The 14,314-nt window shown below is 41.5% G+C and overlaps 1 protein-coding gene across 2 annotated transcripts in view; it reads right to left on the minus strand.

Moving 5' to 3' along the window:
* The window catches only part of cadm2a (cell adhesion molecule 2a), a 901,104-nt gene that overhangs the window by 259,844 nt on the left and 626,946 nt on the right, over positions 1 to 14,314 (minus strand). For both annotated transcript variants that reach the window (XM_060908168.1, XM_060908167.1), the window contains exon 2: positions 10,398 to 10,424. In XM_060908168.1, the coding sequence (XP_060764151.1) occupies positions 10,398 to 10,424 (27 nt within the window). The remainder of the gene's footprint in view (positions 1 to 10,397; positions 10,425 to 14,314) is intronic.

Here is a 14,314-nt window from a genome sequence, read left to right on the forward strand (position 1 = left end):
ATCAGTTCCATGTTCTCCGTTGCGCGATTTTCTCCCGTCCGTGAATTTTAATATATTCAACTCCTTAAGCTGAATGAGCATGAACTCTGTCTCCTCATTGCTCCAGAAGTGCACGTTTCTGCTTGCCTGTGGTAGTGGGGGCGTGGTCAAGCGCCGGTCTGTGACAGGAGGGCGGAGCCAGGGAAGAGAGCTCATCCCGGGACTAGAACACAGCGCGCGCGTGTGTGTGTGTGTGTGTGTCAAGAATAAAAGTAGGCTGTTAAACTGAAAAGTCTGACAATAAAAAGCCTATTAGTACCAGAAGCTTTGTCCTGCTGTCCTCTGTGCTCCACCCACACTTCAGAGAGCTCTACATCGCCATTTTCTCTTCTTCGTTTGTTCCTCCTGACCTCTTCTGCTGCTCGCTGCTACTGTTGTCATGCCAACCGAGGCTGTTGTGTTTCCCGCTTGTGGTCTCGTCACTCGTCACTTCCGGAAGGGGCAGTAAGTAGCTCGACAACTAGCTCGATAGGGTATAAATGCACAAAGTAGCTCGGCAGAAATCGCATAAACTAGGTCGTGTAGCTCGATTCCGAGAAATCAAGTTCGGTTCAATTTCAGCCGAATTAAGGTGTATACATGGCATTTTGAACTTCGATTTCAGTTGAGCAACGGCAGAAATTCGATTCTCTCTATGTGCATGTAAACGTAGTGACTGGCTCTCAGAAGTAAAGATGGGAAGAGGATCACCAATCCCCCTAATTCTGCGCCGACAAATAGTGGAGCAATATCAGAAAGGAGTTCGACAGTGTAAAATTGCAAAGAGTTTGAACATATCATCATCTACAGTGCATAATATCATCAAAAGATTCAGAGAATCTGGAAGAATCTCTGTGCGTAAGGGTCAAGGCCGGAAAACCATACTGGGTGCCCGTGATCTTCGGGCCCTTAAGGCCCTTTTCCACTACCCTTTTTCAGCTCACTTCAGCTCACTTCAGCCTGACACGGCTCGCATTTTGACTACCTTAGAGCAGCATGACTCAGCTCGCTTCAGCCCTACTCAGCACCCAAAACTCGCACGGTTTTGGAGTAGGGCTGAAGCGAGCCAAACCGAGCCGAGTGGGGCTAGGGGCATGAGGAGACACTCCCCTGTGCACTGATTGGTGAGGAGGAGTGTCCTCACATGCCCACACATGCCCCGCGAGCACGCTGGGATCTGTAAACACCGTAAACCCGGAAGAAGAATAATTACGAATTACGAGAATTTCTGAAGCCTTATGCGCCTTGTCTCATCTATACGCTCTTGCCAGTATCTGTTGGCGTTGTCGGTGACAACAAGCCACAGCACCAAGACCAGCAACACTAACGACTCCATGTCCTCCATGTTTATTGTTTACTATCCGGGTCGTGAGACTACCGCTTAAAAGGTCACTGATGTCACTGTTTGCGCCGCCTAACGAGATCACGTGACATCCACCCACTTTCGCTAACTCCACCCAATGTGTCCACCCACTTCCAGCCAGTACGGTTCAGTGCGGTTGTAGTCGAAATGCAACTCCAACAGCCCCACTCAGCTCGACTCAGCACGGCACGGCTCAGCCCAACTCAGCACGGCACGGCTCAGCCCAACTCAGCCACGTTGGTAGTGGAAAAGCGGCATTAGACAGCACTGCATCACATACAGGCATGCTTCTGTATTGGAAATCACAAAATGGGCTCAGGAATATTTCCAGAGAACATTATCTGTGAACACAATTCACCGTGCCATCCGCCGTTGCCAGCTAAAACTCTATAGTTCAAAGAAGAAGCCGTATCTAAACATGATCCAGAAGCGCAGACGTCTTCTCTGGGCCAAGGCTCATTTAAAATGGACTGTGGCAAAGTGGAAAACTGTTCTGTGGTCAGACGAATCAAAATTTGAAGTTCTTTATGGAAATCAGGGATGCCGTGTCATTCGGACGAAAGAGGAGAAGGACGACCCAAGTTGTTATCAGCGCTCAGTTCAGAAGCCTGCATCTCTGATGGTATGGGGTTGCATTAGTGCGTGTGGCATGGGCAGCTTACACATCTGGAAAGACAGCATCAATGCTGAAAGGTATATCCAGGTTCTAGAGCAACATATGCTCCCATCCAGACGACGTCTCTTTCAGGGAAGACCTTGCATTTTCCAACATGACAATGCCAAACCACATACTGCATCAATTACAGCATCATGGCTGCGTAGAAGAAGGGTCCGGGTACTGAACTGGCCAGCCTGCAGTCCAGATCTTTCACCCATAGAAAATATTTGGCGCATCATAAAACGGAAGATACGACAAAAAAGACCTAAGGCAGTTGAGCAACTAGAATACTACATTAGACAAGAATGGGTTAACATTCCTGTCCCTAAACTTGAGCAACTTGTCTCCTCAGTCCCCAGACGTTTACAGACTGTTGTAAAGAGAAAAGGGGATGTCTCACAGTGGTAAACATGGCCTTGTCCCAACTTTTTTGAGATGTGTTGTTGTCATGAAATTTAAAAATCACCTAATTTTTCTCTTTAAATGATACATTTTCTCAGTTTAAACATTTGATATGTCATCTATGTTCTATTCTGAATAAAATATGGAATTTTGAAACTTCCACATCATTGCATTCCGTTTTTATTTACAATTTGTACTTTGTCCCAACTTTTTTGGAATCGGGGTTGTAGTTTAAGCTACAGATTCCTTTGTGCGCTCTCCTTGCTGACCATCCCCCTCTAGGCGGGGCCTGGCACAAGGCTCACGCATTCCATTTGCATTCGCATACACTCCCACACACTCTTACACACACACACACACACACACACACACACACACACACACACACACACACACACACATAAACACGTGATTTCCCTATCACAGTTTAACATCCATTCGCCCCTACACTGTAATACTGGCATATAGCTTATTACTTCTGATCACCATTAGTGCCTTAATTATCATATACACTACTGATTTTTATTTGTATACATTATATCACCATTTATATTGAAGTATTCCTTGGATGCTATTGTTGCTATATCTGATCAGTATTATTTTGCTAATTCATGTCAGCTATTTCAATAAATGGTATCTTTGGAATAAACTGTGTCCTGTTTATTGCTACAACATCCATTGAATGCCAACCTCTGCCAAACAAGTATTCTGATTGCCTTCACTCATTTGGTTGTTATATGAATGTTATAGATCTAGAGTAAACATATTACATTCGAGCTACAGTACTCAATAAACTATAGCAACATCACCAGTAAGTTATTCCATTGATTTTAATAGCTTAGCTATAAACTATTAGACACTTGAATTAATGATTAATGAATTTATGAGACTGATCCCTTTTTACATGAGACTGATTTGATAAGCCTATTGCACCTACAATGCTTTGGCAGATACTAAAAGTGTATGGATCCCCGGAAAGACTGATATGACTCATTAAGCTCCTCCATGAGAAAATATCTGGGAAGGTTTCGATCGGAGGAGACATTAGTGAAGCTTTTCCTGTCAATCATGGTGTCAACTTGACTAGACGTGTTCTTGCCCTGACATTGTTTATACTCTACCTTACAGCAGTCCTAGAGACTATGGACACTAACCTAGATAAAGGAATCTACATCAGGACTTGATCGGAAGGCAAGTTCTTCAATCTTGCCAGACTCAAGTCCTCAACCAAAACTCGGCAAATTTGCGTACGAGAACTGCTGTACACAGATGACTCTGCATTTGTAGCAACAGATTTGGATGGCATGCAGGAAATCGTTGATCACTTTGTCACAGTTGCAACCCTCTTTGGATTGAAAATCAATACCACGAAAACAGAACTCCTGTACCGACCCTCACCTGAGCCACAGGCAAGGTCAAACAATGTTGTTTTGGTCAACGGAACACCTCTTAGGAGTTCTGAGAGTTTCATCTACTTAGACAGTGCAGTTATCAACACAAACTCATCAGACTTGGAGGTAGACTGCCGGTTTCAAGCTGCCACCAAAGCCTTCAGTGCATTACAAAAGCAACTATGGTCTTGCCATGACATCAAGAGAACCACCAGGTTGAAAGTCTTCAATGCTGCAGTCTTACCATCTCTGCTTTACGCCACCAAATGCATGACGCTCTACTGTAAACATTTCAAGAAACTGACCAGGCTACATCTCTGACACCTGTGTCAAATCCTCAAAATAAGATGGCAGGACAAGGTCCTCAATATAGAAGTTCTCAGGCAAGCCAATACAGTAAGTGTGGAAGTCCTGATCACAGCCTCCCAACTTTGTTGGGCTGGACACATCTGGCGCATGCCTGACACACGATTACCCAAAGCCGTTTTCTACGGAGAACTGAGCCAAGGAAAGAGGAGACAAGGAGGACAGAAACTGAGGCACAAAGACGTCTTGAAGAGGAACATGAAGAATGCCATAATTATCGATCAGATGTGGGAAAGGGATGCCTCGGATAGAGCAACATGGCGAAGCATAGTTAAAAGCTCAGTGTCCACAATTGAAGACAAGTGTCAAAGGGAGTATACGAGGGCTCACAAAGCCAGACATTCCATGGCAGCTCAGCCAGGCCGTTCATGCCACCGCTACGGATGACTCTGTCACTCTGGTGCGGGCCTTGCGGCCCATCTGCATTTCTGCGCATCTTAATGAAGCAGTCATCATCGCTAGCGATGGACAGCCGCTGCCAATGACTTTACACACATATTCCATCCTCATTAATCATGTTATGCTGTGCAATAACATTCACTACCTGGTTCAGTATTTCTATTTCAGTTGCCAGTATTTTACTAGTGTAATAGTTCTACTTCAGTGAAGTACTACTCTTATTTAAATTTGATTCTTATTTTGTTGTGTACATTACATACACACCCCGTGTTTTTACTTTTATTTATTTATTTACTTACTTTTTTCCTATTGTATTTTTATACTTTTATTGCACTATTTTTTGTTACTGTCTATTCCTCACTCTTTTCTATCTGTGAGCTGCTGAAACATGTAAATTTCCCCACTGAGAGATGAATAAAGTTTATCTTATCTTATCTTATCTTATCTTATCTTATCTTATCTTATCTTATCTTATCTTATCTTATCTTATCTTATCTTATCTGTAGCACAGTATTCTGGTCTATCAGCATAATTAGATGGTTATTATATGGCATCGCTTGCTAATTGGAAAAATGGACACCTCAAGAAGATGCTCTGTAGTGCTTCTTGAGTTTAGCACTTGGAGCAAGTAACCTCGACATGAAAAGCTGCTGACTCTAATAGAGTTTCATTTGACATGTGACATGGTGGCACAATGAGTAGCGTAGCCAAGTCAGAGCTCAAGGCTCCTTGGTTTGATTCGTAGCTCAGGTCTCTGTCACTCTGAGTGTCTGTATGAAATATGAAATTCACCATCCTCCTCCACATTCAGAAACTTTTTTTTGTTCCACAGTGGGGCTACTGAGGGGTTTGACAGGTGTATTTCTCACCACTCAGTTTTCAAGGAGTTGACAGTTACTCCTTCCTTTATGAAAAGTATCCGTGTGGGATTTCTTTGGAGTTCTCCAGTTTCCTCCTACCTCCCAAAGACATGCTGGTAGGTGGATTAGGAACTTTAAAGTGTCCCTGGATATGAAAGAGTATGTGAATGTGTTTATACAAGGTGCTCTTTGGTGGACTGGCATCTCACCCAAGGTGTATTCCCATTTTATGCCCAGTGTTCCCAGAACATGCTCTTAATTCACCATGCCCCTGACCAGGATAAACCAGTCACTGAAGATGAATGAATGAATGAATTAATTAATTAATTAATGAATGAAGGCCACATCGTCACTATTATGTAACCATAACCCTATTCGAATTGATTATCAGGTTAGATTATCAGTAACACATTTTTTAAATGTTTCCTCAGTGACAGAAATCTTGCATCCAGACAGCAATAACACTACTGGTGGTATCATAATCAGTCACTCTCCATTCACAAAATGGCGTCCAAGCACCAGATCAGAGAAGAGACGCTGGCTCTTATTTTACTTTGGGGTGAACCAGTGTTCCAGCAACAATTTGAAAATAGAATAAAACAACATTCATCAAGTATACAAGCAGCATCTATTCTTCATTTTGCGATTTGGGAAGTGTTTAATATCTAAAGGAGGGTCACTGATACGCATGCTACAAGACTGAATACAGCACATAGCAGCACTCAGACATCTTTGTTTCCAACAGGAGGTGACATCTGCACTGTAAATCATGGATGTGTGCATAGTAAATCTGGATGGGACTAAAATTATTAGATGAATTTAATCTCATCCGGATAGGGCTTATGACATAGCATAAATAGACTGAGCTTTAAAGCATATACGCAGAGCCATGGCCTCACTTTCATTTATAAATGCCTTGAGACCTCAAGAATGGCACAGGAATAGTTTTAAGCATTAACAATAAATCCAACATAGTAATTTTTTATGATTAAAGTGATTTATATAGGTAGCGGTCTGAGTGAATGACCTTCACGTCCATAACGTCACAGCAGGAAGTCTATTGGTCTCATCGCCATTTCCACTATACTAAAACACAGAGCTGACTGCAACTCCGATCCTCCATTTTGAGCTAATTTATCGCCATGCCACGTAGATGTGTTCCTGGCCGGTGCAGCAACATGACAGAAGCTGGATTTACGTTGCATTCATGGCCCAAGAATGTTCAAACTGCAAAGATTTGGATGCGTTTTGCGAGAAGTTCACGGGCACAATGGGTGCCTATGACGTGGTCTCCCCTCTGCTCTGCACATTTTACTGAAGACCTGTACGAGACCTCTGATCTGTTGAGGAGCATTGACTATAAGCCTGTATTGAAAGAGGGTGCAGTACCAACAATTAAAGAAAAAGAAAATTACAAGAAAAGGAAAGTAATTTTTATTTTTAAAGGAAAGTGAGTTCAGTTGCACCAGTCCTCCCAGAGTGAGCCGAGGGTTGTTGCTAAAACTCGGGACAGAACTGGACGGGACATATTATCGCTCGGGCAGTGACCTCCCCGCAGTTGTTGCTAAAACCAGTGACATCCCGTTCTGTCCCAGGTTTTAGTAATTGCCTGAGCTGAGCAGTAATGGCAGAATATACAGTATGATGAAAGCAGTGAATGAGTGGAGCAGCTGTCTTATTTCTAAACTGGATATTGCTGCCATCTCACCCTTACGTGAAAGAAGTGAATGAACGGAGAACTGAACGAACAACTGAAAGTCAGATTGTTTCAAAAACAATCGGCCACAAGATCGGTCTTCAAGAAGCGAGAACACAGACGGGTAAGCTCCGACTCTCATTTGGATAAAAAACAACACGTTGTTTACCTGCATTTAGATTAATACATCTCATCTCATTATCTCTAGCCGCTTTATCCTGTTCTACAGGGTCGCAGGCAAGCTGGAGCCTATCCCAGCTGACTACGGGCAAAAGGTGGGGTACATCCTGGACAAGTCGCCAGGTCATCACAGGGCTGACACATAGACACAGACAACCATTCACACTCACACCTGCGGTCAAATTAGAGTCACCAGTTAACCTAACCTGCATGTCTTTGGACTGTGGGGGAAACCGGAGCACCCGGAGGAAACCCACGCGGACACGGGGAGAACATGCAAACTCCGCACAGAAAGGCCCTTGTCGGCCATGGGGCTCGAACCCGGACCTTCTTGCTGTGAGGCGACAGCGCTAACCACTACACCACCGTGCCGCCCTAGATTAATACATGTAACTTGTATTGTGTGTTTAAGTTACCGCTATAAGATTATTTAATTTGCTTCAGAATGTGATTGTCTCAGTTCATCTGATTATTTAATTAGCCTTTTACGTTTTATCAGTGAAAATGCATGCATGTACATGTATGTTGCATAAGTTAGAACACCTATCCTGTTTTAATGAGAGTCAACCCACAATCAATGAAGTCAAATCAGTCTTAGTTGAACAAGTGGGTAACGCTATTTCTTACTTTCACCATAAATTTTTATTTATATGACTTTGGTCTATAGCTGTCAAAGGCCTCGGCCTTAAAACCGGTTACTGCAGTGATGTCACGCACTCGGGGCTGGCTGGCTCAGCGGGGCAGCTCAAATGCCAGCTTTGTGGTCGATTTTAACTCTCAGAAATATATATATATATATTTTATTCCCATTTATGCAGCATATAAGAGTCAAGGATGGAGATACTATCCACTCAGAAATTTATTTAAAAATAAAGCTTCTGCGTATCTCCTTTAAGGTCAATTGTCATGACATTTTAACATAAGCCAGCTTTATGTGATATAATTCTGTCACTGTTGACATCAAAATTGATCGCTAATGCTTATATACGGTATCAGTTCAAAAGTTTGGACACATCTTCTAATTTAATGTTTTTTCTTTTTTTATTAATTAAAAGACACTTCATGTCTTAAATGAATGTTGTTTCTCTTTACTTTGTTGAGCAGTTCTTGACATAATATGGATTACTACAGTTGTGGAATAGGGCTATTTACTGTATATTTATTATTTACTATTTACTGTTTGATCTCAAACGCATTAAGAAGGCAAGAAATTGCACTAATTAACTTTTGACGAGGCATACCTGTGAACTGAAAAGCGTTTCAGGTGACTGCCTCATGAAGCGGGTTAAGACAATGCCAATAGTGTGCAAAGCATCATTAAGGTAAACAGGGGCTACTTTGAAGAATCTCATCTCATTATCTCTAGCCGCTTTATCCTGTTCTACAGGGTCGCAGGCAAGCTGGAGCCTATCCCAGCTGACTACGGGCGAAAGGCGGGGTACACCCTGGACAAGTCGCCAGGTCATCACAGGGCTGACACATAGACACAGACAACCATTCACACTCACATTCACACCTACGGTCAATTTAGAGTCACCAGTTAACCTAACCTGCATGTCTTTGGACTGTGGGGGAAACCGGAGCACCCGGAGGAAACCCACGCGGACACGGGGAGAACATGCAAACTCCACACAGAAAGGCCCTCGTCGGCCACGGGGCTCGAACCCGGACCTTCTTGCTGTAAGGTGACAGCGCTAACCACTACAACACCATGCCGCCCCTAAATATATACTTGTTTTCGTTAACAAGTTTTTGTTTCCATACATGTCCAATATGTTATTTCCTAGTTTTGATGTCTTCATTATTGTTCTACAATGTAGAAAACAGTCACAATACAGACAAACCGATGAAAAAGTAGGTGTGTACAAACTTTTCATTGCTATTTTAAACGTATGTAAATATTGAATAAGGCCTATGGATAAGTGTTTGTGTTTTTCTATCCTTTATCTGCCCATTTTCACTGAGTCTGTGCATCAGACTCCTGGTCTTAGTGAACAGGAATGAAACCCAGTTGGGTCTTGTGCTGTGGCAGCCCATTTGCCTCAGAGTGTGATGTGTTCTAAGATAATTTCTGCTCACCACAGTTGTAATTTGTATTTATTTGAGCTACTGTAGATTTCCCCTTGGCTCATACTGGTCTGGGGTGGGTTTCCCAAAAGCCTCTTAATGCTCAGAGCATCTTAACTAGGAGAGAGTGTTCATTGTGATGCTCGCTCTACCATTTAATGATGAGCTTTGTGCTACAATGCTTTTGGGAAACCCACCCCTGGACATTCTCCTCTGACCACTCTCATCCCAAAGTTGTTTTCACCCATGCAGAACTACACTCATTGGGTTCCCTCCCACCATTCTGCGTAAAATCCAGAGACTGTCATGCATGATTTTATGAATTGTGCTGCAGCCACATGATTGGCTGATTGAATATTTGCATTAATGAGCAGCTGTATAGGTGTTCCTGACAAAGAAAGAAATCTCACTTCTTTTTCCTTGAGTGAGATTTTTCCCTTTTTTCCTCGCAACTTCACCATCCTGCTCCACATTCAGCAACTTTTTCTTGTTCCGCAGTGGGATCACTGAGGGGTTTGACAGGCATATTCCTCACCACTCCATTTTCAAAAAGATGACAGTTACTCCTTTGTTCATATGACCTGATGGAAGTCTAAGATATGAAGTGGTCTGGCAGCAAATAAACAAATCCAAAAAAAAAAAAAGAAACCCATCAAAAACACAATGCAAGTTCTATTAAAAAAAAAAAAATTATAACACCAGTGCTAATATTGAGCTTGACTGTGCAGCATGCTGTCGTGCTCTTTGCAAAAGTGAAGCTTAAAGGTGCGGAGAAGCATAAAATAAGCAGGGGGGAGAGGGATGACAAACAGAATGGATGGTTAGCTGCATGGAACTCTGGGTAGTGCACACCACTCCTCTCACTGCTCTCTGTGGGAGGAGAAGGCAGCGTCTGGCAGACTTGTAGAAAAGATAAGCGAGTTATCGCTACACAGTTTATTGGGAACCGTGTCCCTCCATTAATCAAGGAGCTAGAAAGATGGAGCATTCCACTCACCTTTCACTTTGTTTTTCACTGCCGCCGCTGGAAGAGCAGAGAACAAACATGGGGGGAAAAGGGTGAGAACGGGTGAGGAAAAAATGGAGGAAGAGAAAAGGGGAGAAAACAATTGATTAGAGTAAGCTGCACCCAAACACCAGCCATCTAGCATACTATTTATTCTGTTCTACAAAACGGATTAAATAAATAAATAGATAGATAGATGGATAAATAAATATATATCTCAGCAGAGTGCAATGCATCGTGTATTAGGTACGAACTACATAACGAATGCAGTGATTCTATTCACACATTTCCCCTGATTCACATCTGTTGTCAGGATTGCATATAATTTCATTTGATAAAAGTCTTCTAAGCTGGAAATTTACATATTCGTATTGTCTAGAATTAAAATGAGACACAATGCAGCTGTCTTGCTGCTTAAACAGTGTCAACAAAATCGTTCTTCTGAGAAGCTTGGTCAGCTTGAGATTGCTTTGGCGATGATACGGGATAAGAGTTGCAGTGTCGGATTGCCTTTGTGGAAAGGGCATGACAGCTCAGGCAAACAGCAATGCTCTGCTGTGCTATTAGTTCCTGATTAGCTATTGATCACAAACAACACTCTGCGAGAGCCTCCCAATTAGCAATGCACTGCATGTCTTTGATACTCTCATGGGGAAACCTGCCTGAGTAAACATTAACATAATTATGTCATTTGATCTTTTGATTTGTTTGTGTCGCTGTCTTATGCACAGTCCAGACCTCTAAACTGTTCAGTCCATCAGTATGAAGACAATGCAATGTAATTTTGCTGTATAGAAAATTATTCTGTAGAACCCTCTAGAAGCACAAGATGTTTCATGGCTAGATCCTGAATAGATTAACGTATGTAGGTGCAGTAAGATTTGACATGTGAAAATAATAATTAAGTTATTCCAGTCCTGGCTAAACAAACACAAGAACCAGTAAATATCACTACAAATAAAAGAATGGCACATGAGTGTTTTTATCATTATAAATCTTTATATATATATATATATAAATAAATATTACAAATTCTTTGTTATATTAAGATTGGCCTAATGTTAATCATCACACTCATGAACTATAAGCCATATATGACGAGACTGAATGAAATAACTGTTTTTTTTTCTATCCACATTCACTGGATTTTGAGAAACAGAGCATTTTGATTTTTAATTTTTTTTTGCAAATTCGCTAAATAAAAAATTTCTACAAAATGTCCGATTAATTCATTTCCACTTAGAATGTAAACAAACTTGCGAAATGATAGTAGCCATTTGTGAAAAATGCTATAATAATAATTCTTGAAAAAAAGATACGTTCTTATCATTAAATACTTTTATTCCATATTGTATTGCTTTTTTTGTGTTTTTTGGGGACCCTCTGTCATCTGACTATTAATCACACCACCTGCAGGTCATTACAATCAACCACTTTACCGATATAAGCCCCACTCTCCACCCAGCCTGTTGCGAAGTATTGTTTGGTGTTCTTTCCCCACTCATACCAAGCCATTTGGTTTTCAATAACCTTTCCAGTTTATTGACCTCATTTCAGTTTCGTCTCAACCTCATCTTTTCGCTAGTTCTATACTGCCCCATTTGTTGATCACCCGACCCACGCTAGTTTACTGACATCGCTTCCTGAACGCTGATTTGGATACCTCTGACAATTTGCATGACCCCAGTCTACCCTGCACCTGCATCTGTAAGTGTCTGCACTCTGACACTCACAGTATATGAGCTGATAGCCTCGTAGTAGAGTAGCCAATCAGAGCGCGCGATTGTTCCTATCCAGTGAATGTGGGTAGAATTATGCATTTTATTATGTTTTTGCCGCTTTTGTTGAGACAGAGGAGACTTATACTGCTCAAATGGACAGAGAGATCCCCTCCAAATTTCCATCTGTGGATTAGGGATCTTATGCATCATCTGACTCTTGAGAAACTTTGCGATGCTATAAGAGGCTTTGCCCTTAACTTTTACACCATGTGGCAACCAGCTGTAGACCAGATAGAAAAGATGGATGTTTCAGACATTGTAAGTGTAAAAATATATCCCCCCACCTTTTTAAATTATTTTTTATTTTTCTTCTAATTTTCTTTTTTATTCATTTATGTTTTTGTGTCTTTTATAAATTGTTTATTATGCTTAATATGTTTTGTCATACTGTAAAGTTTTAATGGTGCAATAGGGAATGGTTACTTGTGGGATGGCAATTTGTTAAAATATCAAGTTGTATTTTGTACAACCGGGAAAAAAAAAACAATAAAAAATACTTTGAAAAAAATTTATTTTATGCGTGATGTGATGACAGAACATCAGAGCTCATAGCTAAAAGGATGCAAACACTTCATTAGAACAGGATAAAAGCCATAGTCAGTTTCCATTGGACTGCACAGCACATTGGAGCTTTTATGTGCCTGGTGGACGAGCTAAAGAACGTCCACCCCTGAATTAATCACAGTATTTATGATTTAAAAAAAATACAACACAAAAACAACATCCTTACTTCACTTGGATGCTACAGTGGTACTTGAAAGTTTGTGAACTCTTTAGAATTTTCTATATTTCTGCATAAATATGACCAGAAACATCATCAGATTTGCACACAAGTCCTAAAAGTAGATAAAGAGAACCCAGTTAATCAAATGAGATAAAAAATATTATACTTGGTCATTTATTTATTGAGGAAAATGAGCCAATATTACATATTTGTGAGTGGCAAAAGTATGTGAACCTCCAGGATTAGCAGTTAATTTGAAGGTGAAATTCGAGTCAGGTGTTTTCAATCAATGGGATGACAATCAGGTGTGAGTGGGCACCCTGTTTTATTTAAAGAACAGGGATCTATCAAAGTCTGATCTTCACAACACGTTTGTGGAAGTGTATCATGGCACGAAGAAAGGAGATTTCTGAGGACCTCAGAAAAGGCGTTGTTGATGCTCATTGGGCTGGAAAAGGTTACAAAACCATCACTGAAGAGTTTGGACTCCATCAATCCACAGTCAGACAGATTGTGTAAAAAAAAAAAAATGGAGGAAATTCAAGACCATTGTTACCCTCCCCAGGAGTGGTCGACCAACAAAGATCACTCCAAGAGCAAGGCGTGTAATAGTCAGCGAGGTCACAAAGGACCCCAGGGTAATTTTTAAGCAACTGATGGCCTCTCTCACATTGGCTAATGTTAATGCTCATGAGTCCACCATCAGGAGAACACTGAACAACATTGGTGTGCATGGCAGGGTTGCAAGGAGAAAGCCACTGCTCTCCAAAAAGAACATTGCTGCTCGTCCGCAGTAGCTAAAGATCACGTGGACAAGCCAGAAGGCTATTGGAAAAATGTTTTGTGGATGGATGAGACCAAAATAGAACTTTTTGGTTTGAATGAGAAGCGTTATGTTTGGAGAAAGGAAAACACTGCATTCCAGCATAAGAACCTTATCCCATCTGTGAAACATGGTGGTGGTAGTATCATGGTTTGGGCTTGTTTTGCTGCATCTCGGCCAGGATGGCTTGCCATCATTGATGGAACAATGAAATTCTGAATTATACCAGTGAATTATATCTGTCCATGAACTGAATCTCAAGAGAAGATGGGTCATGCAGCAAGACAACGACCCTAAGCACACAAGTTGTTCTATCAAAGAATGGTTAAAGAAGAATAAAGTTAATGTTCTGGAATGAGAAAGTCAAAGTCCTGACCTTAATCCAATCGAAACATTGTGGAAGGACCTGAAGCGAGCAGTTCTTTTGAGGAAACCCACCAACATCCCAGAGTTGAAGCTGTTCTGTACGGAGGAATGGGCTAAAATTCCTCCAAGCTGGTGTGCAGGACTGATCAACAGTTACTGAAAACATTTAGCTGCAGTTATTGCTGCACAAGGGGGTCACACCAGATACTGAAAG

Source organism: Neoarius graeffei, chromosome 25 (assembly GCF_027579695.1).
Source record: "Neoarius graeffei isolate fNeoGra1 chromosome 25, fNeoGra1.pri, whole genome shotgun sequence".
In the NCBI taxonomy this organism is placed as follows: domain Eukaryota; kingdom Metazoa; phylum Chordata; class Actinopteri; order Siluriformes; family Ariidae; genus Neoarius; species Neoarius graeffei.